Raw genomic sequence first — 16,450 nt, forward strand, 5'->3', positions numbered from 1 at the left:
AATATCATAGTAATGTAATTAGACTAGCAGTTCATAAATCATTTCCACTTATGAAATATGTGTCAACCTAGGTACTCTCTGAGAACACACAGTGGGCTGCTGATCAGAGAATTTCTAGTCATGAGAAGTGGCAATTGATAATGTCTTTCAGGGTGGTCAGACACTAGAGGGCGATCCCGAGAGAGAATTAATAGGTTTCTATGGAGCTTTGTGCAAAATCATAACCTGTAAATGATTCATCATTTTTACAGAGACAAATGAGCTTGTTTTCAAAACATAACATAGCATAAAATATGTCAACACTGAGCTCATTGAACTCCAGTTATAGGACTTCAGTACTGTGCTTCACAACTGTTTGACCAATAAGCTGGGCTCAACACTCAGTAGCAGCAACATTAACATCCTACTTCCCAAAAGCTGTTTGCTGTAGAAATGTTTTTTTCTAAATAAAACAAAATTCTTGAGCAAAATTGAGTAAAAAATAGGAAAAAATATTTAGTTACCATTTTTAGCTGTGTAGCTCTATTCATCTCCATTCATGGAGGACTTGCTCACGCATGCCCTCTAACACTTTGTCATTTTTTTGGTATAAAGGAAAAGTAAGAGGCCAAGCTCCCCTTAAACTGGCCTGGACTGCTGATATATGATTAATTGCTTAATCAAAACATTAATTGACACCCAATGCTACTCTTTAGTCAGTCATGAAAAAAATGTGTCCACTTTGCTTTTGACACAGTGGATTACTTTTGATTTGATGTCTAAAAGTGGACCAATTTCTTGTCCTTTCCTAAAGACAACTCACACAAAGGGGTAGGAGTTGGCATCACTAGCATGTGCTAGGCCTGTAAAAATCACCACAACACCACGATGCTAGCATGTCAACCGACCGTGCAGCTACTCCTTGGAAACATAAGCACACAGTTTGTGGTCTACAAACTAAAAGCCTATCTAAAACTATCATTGTATAAAATGAACTTCGTCAAAGCACTGGCGCCTGAGAACTCTGTTTGACACTTTTCATTACTGCGAAGCAAATTGCTTCATTCATAAGTGTTGCTAAAATGCTTCATATTTACTTCCACAGTAAAAGTGGACGCAGAGCTGGCTAGTTCAGAGTCCTAATGAAACACTTACTAGTTTTCAAATAAGTCAACCCACGTAATTAGCTCCCACCAAATGTTTGTACACTTTATTTTTTTTTCCACCCATAATAATTATCTTTAGTGTTTGTTCTAATTAGTAAAAGTCATATTTAGTTTTGTCAACGCTGATTTGTGCATATATATATATATATATATATATATATATATATATATATATTATATATATATATATGTACATTGACTACAAGTGTGACAAATTCAATAAAAACACTTATGGGCCATCTTTGCATGAAGCCCACTCTTCATATGGCGGTGTTGAAAAATTAAGACTGCAATAGCCGCAGGTCTATCACTGACTTCAAATGTTTCAGCACCCTTGTAAAACCTGTGGGGCTGTACCGATACAGCTCTCTCTGCCCAATATCAATTCAGATATTTAACCTCAGAATACTGGCTGATACCAAGTACCGATCTGATACCAGTGCACTGTTTTGGCACTATTGATAATATTTCTATGACGTCGTAATCAGGCTGCCACCATTTTGGTAGGCAACTTCAGGTTCATTCAGCAGTGCTGTGGCAGTTTGTAATGAGATAAAGCCATTAACGATCCAGCAAAGGCACTAAAACGTTTTTTAAACACAACTAAGTGTAATTTTTTTTATTTGTTGCTGTACTGATGACAAATGAAAGCTAAAATCTAAACAACTGAGATTTCCCACTGCATGATTATTTTCATGTATACTAGCAAACTAGCACACTGAATAGTATGCAAAAAATAGCGCATACACCATTAAAAGTGTGAAGTGTGTGGTTTGGGACGTGATGTTAGGTCAGGCAGTGCTGCACGTTAGTTGCTCTGTAAACATTTCCAAGCAAAAGTTTGTGGTACATATTAATTAAGGATGCATTTATTAATGTAAGCTAGTGTCAGCTTCATATTCACCAGCTTTCGGAATTCATTCTACCTATAAGGCACCTAAGTGTAAATGCAGCACTATTTAAGGTGGATCGGAAAATTCTAACGAGAAGCTGATTTGAGCCTCATATATATGTATACGGTGGCGCAGTGGGTATCGCCATCGCCTCAAAGCAAGAAGGGCGACCAGGGTCCTTTCTGTGTGGAGTTTGTATGTTCTCCCCATGTCTGCGTGGGTTTTCTCCGGGTACTCCGGTTTCCTCCCACAGTCCAAAGACATGCAGTCAGGGCAATTGGACATGCTAAATTGCCCCTAGGTGTGATTGTGTGTGTATGTCTGTCTGTCTGTCTGCCCTGTGATGGACTGGCGACCTGTCCAGGGTGTATCCTGCCTTCCGCCCAATGACAGCTGGGATAGGCTCCAGCAATCCACCGCGTCCCAGAAGGATAAGCGGTTTAGATGATGTGTGTGTGTTATGAACTCTGGAGAAATGCAGGTTATACAGATCCAATCTACCAATCTAGCTTATCTTCTCATTGTAGTATTTTCTGGATACTGTGTCATTTACATGTCTTTTTATCTTTTTTGTGGTCATTCTAGTCTATTTTGTTTGGTTTTTATCCACCTGCAGGGCCGTATCCGCATTAACAGTGATGAGACGAGCTCTATCAAAACACAGTCAGAGTTACAGCTCACCTACCAACATGGCGATGTGGCCTTGTTAATGATACAATCATATACAATGAATAGCTGCTTTTCCACTGCATGGTACCTTCTCAACTCGACTCAACTGTACTCGCCTTATTTGGTTTTCCATTGGCAAATGTAGTACCCAGTACCATTTTCAGTATCACCTCCATTGCGGTTCCATCACATATCACATATGCTAACATTAACTACCAGGGTACTGAACAACTCTTGCATTGCCTTTGAGCAACCATAATCATCTCCTCCAAACTCTGATATCCTCTGGTATTTATCAAACTCTCTTTGTTTTATTTTTTTTCTCCTGGAGTCTTTTATCTTGCTACCATTAGCCTCTTCTGAACAAAATTTGACTCCTTCATGTCATGGCAGTTTCATGTGGCACCACTTTGAGGACCAGCTACATTGAGGGGGTTTTATATCTGCAGTGGAAAACAAAGTAGCTGGTACCAAAAGTGAATAGAGGCTAGGCCTATTTTTTGTAGAGACAAAGTAGCATCATATGCAGTGAACACAGTGTTCTGACTAGTGGCTAGGTAATGTTTGTTTCTATATGGCTGTAGAAGCTTTATGAAATTACACTGTTACAGTTTTATAATGTCCTTAACTAAGAAACAGTATCAAATCTGTTTTGATCATGTCTGGCCAATATCCAGCCTATTATCAAGTTTTGTATTAATACACATACTGATCCAGTGTATTGGATTACTAACTCCATTAACATTAAGAAGCTACATATTCTCTTTAACACCACAATACATCCTATAGCAGCAAAAAACAAATCTTTTTTTTGATGTTCAAGACATGTCGGTCACTCCCCAGTCCATACAGTCCATATATGAAAATTACAAAGAGAGTCCATTTTGAATTCACTGGCTTTGTGTTGTGCATTCACCTAATTTGCTTTTATCCACCTGTTCAGCAGTTTAGCCCCACCCATTTATGCTAAAGTTGTAAGCAGTGTTCCAGCCCAGACTGATTTATCAATGAAGCAGCCAATCACAACAGTGGCCATTTATATACATAGGTCTAAAAGGAACAGTATCAAAAACAGCCTTTTTAATTAATAGAGATAAAGGGAGGTTGAAACATTTAAAAATGAATTATAATGTTTTTTAACGACGTTAAAGCTACATATTATAAGTCAACAACTCAAGGAATATGAAAAATGTAGAACATGAGCCCTTTAAGGTTCTGTCTACTGATATCTGAAGTGCATATCACTGCTGTCAGAAGAAAACCTTATATCTCTGTTTTTGAGTTTTTGACATCATTTGAAAACGCCTGTTGCCCTTTACATTGTGTGTAATTTTCATGACGAATGGACCATAAGAAATGGCCCAAAATTACTTGAAAAAAACGTCTGGTTCCATTGACTTTCATTAAAAGTAAAGTAGGTTTTTTTCTTTCTCCTGTAAAGTTATCATTTTGGAGATGCAAGGTTTTCTTCTGACAACAGCGATATACAACAGTACATTATATTCAAACTACTCACATGTAAACATTTTCTTTCAGTGAAAACTGGACAGATTTTTCTTTAAACATATCAAAGACAAGGCGCAGTAGCGTGCTGTGAAGTACATGTAAGAAATGAATAAACAAGTCAACACATACTCTCTTATCCCTTTGTTCCTATCCTCTTTTGACTAGACGAATCAGTCACAAAGCAAAACATGCCAATCCGCGGGAGTCTAAAGCACACTTCTGATCTGTCTGAAAAGAAAATGGAAAGAAAGAACCTTTGAGCTTGGTGAATCAGACTGGACAGGAGTGTGTGAGGGAAGGTCAGCCCCCGCTGTCTGCACACCATTCCGTATGCCTGTGCGCTCTCTGCAGCCTTGACCACCTTCGTCTGTCCACCAAGTCCATTCCTCTCACCTGCTCACTTGTCTATCATCATGTATATCAGTCTTTCGGCCTGTCTCACTGTCTCTTTCTTGGCGTTGATGCCTGTCTCTTACGTGCCTCTGGCCCAAGTGGCTCTGTCATGGCACTGCCAGAGGCACTGGTTGCAGCTAATGCTACCAGACTATGCCAGGAGCTGACAGACTTTCAGGGCCCGAGAGACAGGAGTCATAGCCTTCTGGAGAATTGGGAGCGCAGCTGAATTCCAAAATGTTCCACCACCACAAACAGAACGAACAACATTGAATAGATTATGGGATGCCTCAGAAACCTACAGCCGTAAACTACACTTACTGTAGAGCTTAAAAGGACACTGGTGCAGAAATGAAACATGTAGCCATGCTTTGTAACCAGTTGTACATGTGAGATTTAGAAATCTGTCGTAAATGGGAGACTCTAGAGAGCAATTTTGTGGTTTAAAGATTAGAAAAAGCCTTTTCTGATGATGGACCTTGAAAGTAGGAGGAGCTTTTGAAAAACTATAACTGTTTTGAGTTGGATTTTTGGGGACAGACTGTTTTGAATGCTGTTTAGATGGTGAACACAGAAAGAAGGCAGATACGATCGTGTGCAAAATTTGAACACACCCCAGTCAAATTACATGTTTTGTTGATTTTTCAAATAAAAATAAGCTAATACATTCTCTAAAATACAACATTAAATATGGTATGAAAAACATAACAAAAGCGATGCAGGGATCACCAAAATTAAGCAAAAAATGATGCAGCAAACTCAAAGTAACAGTTGCATGCAGGGAGTGGTGAAAATTAGAAAATCCATCTGCATCCACAAGGCATGTGCAAAAAACAAATTTTAGGGCACAATTTCTACTTATTTGCTGAGTTTAGCATATTGAGGAAAAAACTACATCAAATATAGTGCCATAAGTTTTGCAGATGCCACATTTTATGGTTTTTTTTTATGTTTAGTTCAGCAAATAGACAGTAACTGTCCATTAAATGTGCAGAGGTGTGTTCTCTGAAGTGCACGTGTTAACTCATTTTCACTTAGAAAATCAACAACACATAATTTACCAAGGGGTGCCAAAACTTTTTTGCGGCTATATAACTAGTAACTATTCAAAGCATCATTACATTGGGGAGATTATGTGAATTGCAGAAATTATTCATCGGGGAAGGACAACAAGCTAAAAGCTACAGTTAGCAAGGTAGCTGGCTGTCTAGATACCTTACCTCAGTTTGGCTTATTTTCTCTGGCTGAAACAGCTAAAGCTTGTCTCTATTCCGCTTTGAACTTATTAAGGATATAATCACTGTTTTATTTGATGACTAGCTAAATGTTACATCAATGCTAGCTTGGATGTATTTATTAGCCATTACTTCAATTATGAAGCTAGCAGGCAGGATTGGTCGACACCACAGGGATTCCCAGTGGCTGTATGTTGTATTTGAGGAATGCATGCTGGGTATTGTAGTGAGAGAACCCTGATGAACAAAACAACAGAAAAGATAGCATAAATTCTGTCAAACCGATAAGGCTAAAGGATGTAATGCTGTACAGGACACTGCATAACATAGAAAAAAAACATATTACCAAGCCATGGGCCTGCAGGAAGGCCCAAAGTTTTATTACACACTTCTATAACCAAAGAAAAGCTCCATTAGTTTGCACTGAAGACCCTGTAGTTAATGAATAATAAGCCTTGGTATGTAATACGCCTGGAATGTTCAGGGGTTAAATTCTGGTTTTAGACGGCCACTTTCAATGTGATTAGAAAATTTCTGAAGTGATTTTTGGCCAAAGTGTAGAATTTAAAAATGAGGTACTAATTTAAAACTTCTCCAAAGAAAGATGAGAGGATTCAAGGATCAGGATTTGAAAGGGCTTTGGGGGCTTTACGGTGAAACAAAGAGAAAGAGCTAAAAGGAGCCATTGGGAGAGGACAGAGGGGTGCCGTTACAGACACTCTCACTGTTTTAAGAAGATTGTTGAAGGAAAAAAAATGTGAAAAAAGAACAGTCCTTTCTTGCTTTGCAGGTAATGTGATCACTACATTGGCAATCTAACACCCTCATTAAGCACGGATCAAACAGGCAGGAAGACCCGACAGTGCCGTACTGGAGACAGGATTAGCAGGATGAGAGAGATGTTCTCCCACTAACGGTGAGTGTTTGAAGTCGTCCTGCATGCCTAATTGTCGACCAGTGCAGGCATCCACCTAAAGGTTTGATACTAGCTGATGCGCTAGCACATTCTTAGCCCCAAGCCAAAATGTTCACATGAATTATTTATTACAGCACTTGATGCCATACATGCATGTTCACACGCATGTTTTTGCTTCTGTTGCAGAGCATGTTGAGGATCTTATTCAAATTAATCATTGAAAATGCTATCATTTTTCATGTAAGTAATGACGGTAGTTCTTTTAAAGCTCTTTAAGGAATACTTCACTTCAAAATACTGCTGCGGCAAACACAGAATAAATGCTAGTGGAGATCTGTTAATCTGATTAGCCTAATGCTACCTCCTCCTTGTCTTTTATTCCTTATAAATATCAGCAGTTTGAATATTGTCTTCACAATATATGTGGCCTTATTGTTGACTTGTAAGTAAAAGAAATGAACAAGAGCACTTCTCCAGCACTATACTGTCCAAACGTCATCTCGGAAACATTGGACCCATAAAGTATATCTTGTTCTCTGTTATCAATGGAACCCACGTAACATACTGGGAGCATTGTACTGCCAGGAAAAAAAATGATGACATTTGGGATTTTTCAACACAAGTACAAAAGTCTCTCAGGACTACAATGTGTTATTTTCACAGCAATGTTTCCAGGGTTTGTTCATACAAGCAAGCATATGGGGAACAGGGTTTATGATTATATTTGTTTGTGTGGCAGCATATATTTCTTGCAAATACAGCACTCCTTTTCCAAAGGAGAAAAAAAAAAAAACCGAGCTGAAAATAACAAATCCCATTCTTTAGCACATGTGAATCAAAATGCACACATTTTGCCAGAGGTTGCAGTCTGAGCCAAGGAAACTTAAAAGTGCTTCACATCCCACACTTACAAATGCTTCTACTCAACAACAGGGAACTAACAAAAAAGCAAAAGACACAAACACAGCACCAGCACAATTTACACTAACATCTTTGTTGCCTAACAGTAAAAGCTTATTTGTTTCAGAAGTAGCAAGTCTAGTCATACCTCGCATTCTCTGGAACCGGAGATGGTGTAGGTACATGGCCCTGTGCCGTTGACCAGAACATCTGTGGCCTCGGAGCTTGACGGTTTGTAGTCCACATAGTACTCCTGCAAGGGGGTGCTGAGCGTACGTTCAGTCTCCCTAGACTTTTTCCGGCGCTTGCGGGCAGATGATGAGTTTTCCTGCAGCTGCTTGACGCTGCTTGGATAGCGCTTCCATGACACGTAAATCACCAGGAGGATCATTGCAACCGACAAAAACAGGGCAACACTCCCTGCCACTATCTTATGAAAGGACACTGGCTCAAAGTCTTGTTCAGGAGGAGACACATCAGACTGAGGCGGTCTTGAAGGGGTGGGATGTTGCAAGGACGTGCCCTGGCCCTTTCTGCTGCCTCCAGACTGAAGTGTGGGGACAAATGGAAGGGCTGCATTCAGAGCAGGGGTACCAGAAAGGGTAGATGGAGAACTCACAACTGATGGTGTAACAAGTGTGACTCTGCAGACTCCACTTGCCTCCACAGCATCCATGACCTTCTCACCTTGAACCTCCTTGGGTGAGGCACAAATCATGGGAGTCTCCTTGTTTCCACGGAAGTTTATCAGCCAGGTCACTAGGGGGCAGATGGCAGGCCCACAGTCCCACATGTTTCCAGCCAAACTGATCATTGTCAAGGATATCCAGGCCGACACTGCCTCCTGCGAGACATTAACCAGCTTGTTGGAATCCAGGTTAAGCGTCTGCAAGTTTGGCATGCACTGGTACACCTCCGGCTCAACCTCCTGTAGGTCGTTTCCTGAAAGGTCCAACTTCTGAAGAGATGACCAGGTCCACGTGAGGCCCTCACTCATGGTCCGGATGCGGTTCCACTGTAAGTATAGGGCACGCAAGTTATACAGCTTGGGAAAGTTGGAAAAGTTGATCTTGGAGAACTGGTTATGCTCAAGATGCAGTTCGGTCAGCTTCAGTAGCCCTGACATCGCATTACGTGTGATGCTGCGCAGACGGTTGTAGCCAAGGTCAAGGAATTCGAGATTGCGGCAATCCTGGAAAAGGCGAGACGGCAGGTTCTTCAAGGAGTTAGAACGCATGTGCAAGCTGAGGAGTTTGCGCAGGCCTTGGAACTGGCCTGGCTGCAGAGCCTGTAGTTTGTTGTAGGACAAATCCAGGTTCCTCAGGTTCGGTACCAAGTGGAAGGTGGTATTATGCAGGAGTGTAATCTTGTTAGAGCTCAGGATCAGCTCTTTTAACCTCCTTATTCCTTGAAAGGCCCTTGCATCCACATTAGCAATGTAATTGTGGTCCAGATAGAGCCAAATAAGCTGATTGAGGCCAACAAACTGGCCAGCACGTAAGCTGGCCAAGCTGTTGTAACGCAGGGACAGGCCCTGACACCCACCAGAGAGGTTTTTGGGCACATCACGGAATGCACTGGACTCGCAGTACACAATCTTGCCATCGCAACGGCAGCTCCGTGGGCATGGCTTCTCACCGTAACAGAAATTTGCAGAGAGCCATGCCTGCACCAGCAGTGGCACCACAAACCATCGCCGTCGCATGGCAGAGCCTGAAATCAAGTAAAGAGAGAAAAAAAGGGAAATTAAGTCTTCATCTTTTTCTAGAACACAACCATCTCTGTTACTTCCAAAGCAGCGATTAGCCAGTGTCCATAAAGTGAAGCTATAACACTGCCCGGATTTGAAGCATCACATTCATTTAGGGTGCCACACGGGACTCAATTAACAATGCTGATTGCCTGAATCAATCCTGTCATGGTTTGTTGTATTCATTTTTCATCTCTGGCAATGGAAAACATGCTATCAGAGCAAGCCAGTCATACAATACGGCTGGACATGAGCCCACTGCAGCATGAAGGGAACCGTCCTTTGAGACACGCCGGAGCCATCCTATTAGACCACAATTACAATCTAAATGAGTGTCAGCCAACCAAATCAGTTACATTTCTCTGGCCCTTCAGTTGCCATGCTGCCATTCTTTGGGCTTTTGGGTCACTTTAATCCGCAGAGGAGGACTACGAGTCATGTTTGCATATGAGGCAAGTCATGACATGAGCAACGAAACCATGATTAAACATTAGCTTACTAATCCAAAGGTCTGGGCAAAAAATATGTGTATTTTTGTGTGAAGGTTGTATCCTAAGCCTCATAGCAATGTACTTAGCCAGAAATGGATTTTTATGAGTGGTAATAGATCTTTATCAGCTTCATGTAGATATGAGTGACTCAGAGATCTACTCTTGGTCCTGGTAAATTTAATTATGTGACGCTAGACCATTATTAGCAAGAAATATCCATTATTCCAGGGTCTCAGATGTTATCTGTCTATTATATCAAGTAATAGATAATGTGGGTAGGCCCAAATGGATGACATTGTGATGTGACGGATCGCTACTTCCCAGTGACGTTGCACTGTTTCATAAATCTTCATAAACCAACAGATAATAACTTGCCCAATATTTAATGGCATAATCACTGCTTGTCCAAGCAGTCCAAGCCATATCAAGTAGGAGTGGCACTAAAATTCTCTGTTTGAAAGAAAATACAGAGCTATATACCGTCCACTAGTAGACAGAATAAAAGGTCACTGGGCTAATCTGCAAAATACATTTACACACCTTATTTCCATATTTGGCTCCATGTCACTCAGTGCTAAATGCTAAGGCATTTATGGTGTTTGGCTCTAAAGTGGTCAGTCAGCAGCAGTCTCGGCTGCAAATCTCATACCTATGATTAGCAAATGAATGCACTGACCCAATATACAATCCACTGACAGAGCATATAGAGTGGCACAATGAATATATAGGCAAATGAATCGCAGACAGTCATAAGTCATAATAATTAAGGGAAAAACTAATTAACATTTAAATTGTATGTGCTTATGATGGTTCAACTGTAGTAATGAATGACACATCTTTGAACACTGGTACTGGTAATTAGGCCTGTGCCGGTATTATTCGGATAATCATGTGTAAATTATTTATTAATTATTAGTCATTCTTAATTACATTTTATTTCTATTAAGCCTCAGTTTGCATGTTATCACTTTCTTCGTTCCCATGTCCACTTCAGAGTTAGGGACCATATTAATATGACTGGAAGAAATGATCATTTATTTCTTTATTGTATTATTTAATGTCGCCCTGCGATGGACTGGCGACCTGTCCAGGGTGTATCCTGCCTTCCGCCCAATGACAGCTGGGATAGGCTCCAGCACCCCACCGTGACCCAGAAGGATAAGCGGTTTAAATGATGGATGGATTATTTAATGTTGCTATTAGATGACTATGCTTTAGAAGAATCTGCAGATACACTCCTCCTCCTACTACTACTAATATTAATTGAAGTTTAACCTTTATCAAGTACAAGATCATAAAAATTGTTGTTCTAATACTCTACCATCTTTAATTTGCTTGCAAAATTATAACTAATCTAGTAAAAAAGAACCACCTAAAGCTATAGTGTCTGTAGCCATTTAGCTTTACCTTGTATGAGAGTTCAGACATGACATTGTTTTTCCTGAGACCTGAAGCTGTTTTGTCTGATGTCTGAAACCTGACACTGTGGTCTAAAAACGTTCACTGTAATTTACATGTGGCTTTTTGTGCAACCATGATCTGTTGTACATAAAACTGAATATATCCACATATTACTCAACTATGCTAAGTGAAGGGAACTTTTCTGGTGATTTCAAACACTCAATGGCACTCTTGAGCTGATTCAACATATTGCAATTAAGTTTAGTCTGTTGCCATTGACAACTGTGGAACCATCACATTCAAAGAAACTGCACTGCTGACAGTCGTAATCGTTTCTCTCTTGTTAATGTTACTCAACAAATGTGTATAAATAAGCTTACTTAGTTTCACTGAAATACAGTGGCATGTTTGTTTTGATAACACCATTTGTTGAGTAGAACGTACTTCCTTCCCTTTTGGCTCCTGCCTCAATCTATTTGCATATTTGGTGAATCTTTCTCCTTGTTTTATTTACTATCAATGTGCTTTAATTCCACACAGGCTACTTTCCCTTAGGCTTACGCCAATCATATATATTTAGCTTAGGCATGTGTTGCTAGCTTATAGGGTGAATTAAAGTTCTCTTTGCACCATAGTGCGGCTCTGTGATGGAAAGAAACATGCACTGATGTTGAGCATATTCAACTTAAACTTGCTGGTTTGTTTACCAATGCTTTACTTAAATTTTTAGGGCAAATTTTTGAAGTTATGTGGACTTACTTGTTCAACCAGCTCAGCTCAACAGCTGCATTTACAGAATGGTCTTATCCAGCATCACCCAACAGGTTTAGTTCAAGTTCAATTATATCAAGGTAAGGGGAATGTGGGTGTCTTGCTATGGTTTGTATAGAATAAATAAATAAATAAATAAAAAATAAATAAATAAATAAATAAATGAGTGAGTTTTAAAACTGGCAGTAAATAAGTTACCATTACTGGGGGGCTGTTAGCATGGTAATCTAGTAAACCGTCACCAGCCACAGGACTACTGGTACTGTTAGTATTGTATAGTCCTCTGATTAAGTGGCATAACAGGGAACGTATGGGCCAAAAAATTAATTAAAATTAATGTCCCCCTACAAAAAATTGCTTTTAACAAATAAAAAATGCCACTCCACCCAACAGCATTTAACGTCATCCTAAATGTTCACATTAGACTGCCTATTTAAGATCTTAGAATTAGAATAATTATTCATTATAATGGATATATCAAGTTGTAGGTTGTGAAGGATCCGTTAGAAGATGGTTACCATGGATGAGCTGCATTATAAATATAAAGGAGATAAACAGACATCAGCCCTCTCTGTATACTGTTGATGGAAGATAACTGCTGAGGTATGTTTGGATCTTTTGCTGTGACTCAGAGGTGTCAGCAGTCAGTAACTACTCTTTTACACAGTTTGTCATCCTGCTTTGGGTGGAAACAGACATTTGAGTGACGCAGAGCAGTTTTAGGATCCGTGCATGACCAAGACGACTGTTAAAGCATCCACAGTGATACAGCCTAACCCAGTGCATTACCAGATAATGGCTCTACCTGGGGGTGAAAGAGGGCCATAAGGGGTCTGTCTAATTAAGGGAAATATTAATAAAGCTGAATTATTGTGCCAAAGCCTCCACGTCAATGCACAATAAGCTGCAGAAGGGTTTCAAGCAGATTACTTGACAGCTTCGTTTACGTCAGCGCTAACCGTGAGGGCCTGCACAAAGCGCTCCCCTCGCGCCCTGTTGCGCTGACACGCGCGTGAGATCCGGGAAAGAAAACGCGCCACGACCACGCACGCGGAACCGAACTGGAAAAGCGTTGCGCTTAAAGACGTCGACAATGTCTTCCTCATGCGCGCGCTCGCGCTCAGACAGCCATCCACCCACGCTCGCACGCAAACACGCATCGACACAGGCCCCTCGCGCGCTATTAAAATAAGGGAAAACAGCAACAAAACGCGCGTGTGTTTCAATGAAACAGAAACCCGGTCTGCGCGAGGCAATTTACAGCACCGAGAGAAACAGTCTCTCCGTGCTGACCGCTCGCGCGCTGCAAAGTTGACTCGCGTCCAAACAACGGTCAAAGTGCCGCTGTGGCTCTGCACGAGAGTCAGAGAGGTGAAGGATCTCCATATACACATACGAGTGCTGCCTGCTGCGCGCGCGTCCGGCTTATATCTGGTCGCATGAGCGTGGGTTCAGACGATTGCGCTAAAAAGTTGCACGCAAATACAAACGGCACAACGAGAGAAATGCACGCGACAGGACGGGGCTGCCTGCTAACATGCACGGCACGAGCGCGCGAGGAGGTAGCTGCATTCCACAGGCATGCACGGAAGCTGGACTACTGCAGACTATTGAGCTACTAATAGTGGGTGTATTGATAATGATGATAATAAAACCACCATGCAACTCAGTCTCGAGTCCCTACAAGCAACAGTCCTTCTATTGATTTATTGATTATTGATGAACATATAATACAGTAGGGTAGAAATCCTGGGCCTCGTTGAGAAATGATGGCATCTACAATCTATAATCTATAATATATAATATCACTGGCACGTGCTAGGGCCTCTGTCTACCTCTGCACCCCCCGTCTCCAGTCCTCAGCGCCCCTGTATAGCACATTGCAAGCAGTAGTGCAAAACTATTGGACTATTGAGGTACTAATCATGATTATTATTGATGACGATGATAATAGAAGCGCTATGCAGTTGAGAGAAACATCCTTTCACGACCCGGGCTGTTGCAATCCACCGAGCTTTAGCAAATTATTATTACTGATGATAGTAATGGAATAAAAGTGCGATGCAACTCAGCACTGGATCCCTGCATTAGATGTACTATTGCAACCTACTGGGCGCCCATTGCTCCATCAATAAAGACTATTATTGACGATAATGATGCAATAAAAACACCACGCAACTCAGTACTGAGTCCCTGCAAGCCGTAGCGCAGCACCTGGCCCACTGCAACACACTGAGCTCTTAACAGTGACTTGTATTGATTCATTATTGATGGGAAGAAACCACAGTGCGACCCAAGTCGCTTTCCTCCAAACTCACCCATCACTGTCCACGACTGTCCGCGCGTCTTATGTCCGTCCACGGTCCACCGTCCTGCATCCGCGCTGCCCTCCTCCACACACACTCACACACATACGCTCACGCACGCACACACACACACGCACACACACACACACGCACGTACACCGGATCCTTCACTCCTCGAGCCGCGTCGTCTCCTCGGGACCCGCGCCGCGTGCGCCGGTGCCTCCTCCTCCTCCCCGGCTCTCACCATGCAGCATGTCGCGCCACACAAACACACACACACTCACACAATCACACTCACGCACGCACACAAAAAAGCCACAAAAAGTCCGGGTCCAGGTTTACGCGCGCAAAACGGAACGGTCACGCGCGCGGGTTCTCCTCGCTACTTCCACATCCACAGTGATCTGGTATGGGGGGTGGTTCTGCTTTTGCAGCAAGCAGAGAAAGTCATCCAGAAAAACTTGAGCAAATCCGCGAGAACGCTCCGGGCTCCCTCCGCGGAACCGTCATCACGCGCGCGGATAAATCCACCGTTTTTCCTTCAGGGACGGGCTGAAGACTGAAAAGCGCACTTTGGAGCAGCTGAATGCTCTCCAGCTCCTCCGTCTGCTCTCCTCTGCTCTCCTCCTCTCGCTCCTGCTGGAGGATGGAGGCGCAGCTGGAGTTGGAGCGGTTTAACGAGGCGAGCCGGAGACGCGCCCTCTAGCGGCCAGCCTCGAATTACTGACAACCTGAAAAAAAGAGAATAAAAGCGTGAAAACTGTTACGTAAACAAGCTGAAATAAAGCTAAAATATAAAGTGCGACTTAAAAATGCGTGACGAATAAACACTAAGACAATAACTAGTATAAACAGTGGCAAATACCGTGTCTGCAGTAGACCTGATGCTGATTCACCACGAAGGCGGCACAACTGGTGTTTTCCGGCTGTGACAAGAATCTTAAAGCCCTTAAAATGCTGATGGGTGGTGAATCCCTATTTAGAACTGGCGATAGGCATTGCTGTAACTCCATTCCTGGGGGGCTGATGTCCAGCTCAGATTTACCTGCTCAAACACACCTGATTTGACTCATCAGGCTTAGTAGGTGTGTTTGAGACCCACTCTTTAAGGGTTCTTTAAGGGTTCTTTAGTAAAGAAAAAAGTTCTATATAGAACCATGAACACTTACAAAGGTGAACTATTTTCAGTAACACTTTCTATGAATGTCACCTTTGTAAGCATCTATAAACACATTCATAACATGTTATAATGCATTCATAAGGCATTATAAACATGGCTATAAATATTTATAAAAATGCATTACATGTTATAGCCATGCTTATTATGCATTATGAATTGTTAACATAATACATTATAAGTACTGATCATAACAAATTATAAGAGCTCATGAGTTGTATTTGTCCGCTCTAAGTAAAGTGAAGCGTACTGTACTAAAGCCTCCTCCAGTGTTCAGAGTGAGGCTTCAAGTTGAAGTATTTACTGAAGAATTTACTGAAACACTAAAATTTACACAATAAAGCTCATTACAGGCTTCAAATGTTAGAGTTTAAACTAGTGCTGCCATCAGTGTTTTACCCAATGTGGGAAAGTTAATGAACACCAGTGTTAGCTTGGTACTTGTCTTTACTTTGCACTCTCCAAGCTGGGACTGACTTCTTTGGCACTGACAGTATAACATGTTATCAACACTACTTATAATGCATTATATTAACAATTCATAATGTATAATAAACATGGCTATAAAGTGTAATCCAGTGATTCATTTTTATAAATGTTTATAATCATGTTTATAATGCTGTATGAAGGCATTATAACATGTTACAAATGTGTTGATAGATGCTTACAAACGTGACATTCATAGAAAGTGTTGTTTAGGATGATTGGCTATATTAAATAAGCTATTAAATAAGAGCTTAATTGTCATTCAAAGTTGCTGTGTTGTGTTGGCTACTCATAACATACTACAACCAGTAACCGCAATGTAAAACTATCAGTTGGATTAGTATATAGATTTTATAATGTTTTCATCTGAGAACAAATGAAATGAAACAGCATAACTGGAGTCAAATCTGT

At 41.3% G+C, this 16,450-nt stretch overlaps 1 protein-coding gene across 1 annotated transcript in view; it reads right to left on the reverse strand.

Annotated features, from left to right (window-relative positions):
* LOC118825173 (leucine-rich repeat transmembrane neuronal protein 4) overlaps nt 1-14,507 on the reverse strand; it is a 186,541-nt gene extending 172,034 nt beyond the window's left edge. The window contains exons 1-2 of the mRNA XM_036595727.1: nt 14,389-14,507; nt 7,806-9,370 (exon numbers count right to left, since the gene is read on the reverse strand). Coding sequence (XP_036451620.1) covers nt 7,806-9,370; nt 14,389-14,392 — 1,569 coding nt within the window. The 5' untranslated portion in view covers nt 14,393-14,507. The remainder of the gene's footprint in view (nt 1-7,805; nt 9,371-14,388) is intronic.
* Nucleotides 14,508-16,450: the final 1,943 nt, after the last annotated feature.

Source organism: Colossoma macropomum, unplaced genomic scaffold (assembly GCF_904425465.1).
Source record: "Colossoma macropomum unplaced genomic scaffold, Colossoma_macropomum, whole genome shotgun sequence".
Lineage (NCBI taxonomy): Eukaryota > Metazoa > Chordata > Actinopteri > Characiformes > Serrasalmidae > Colossoma > Colossoma macropomum.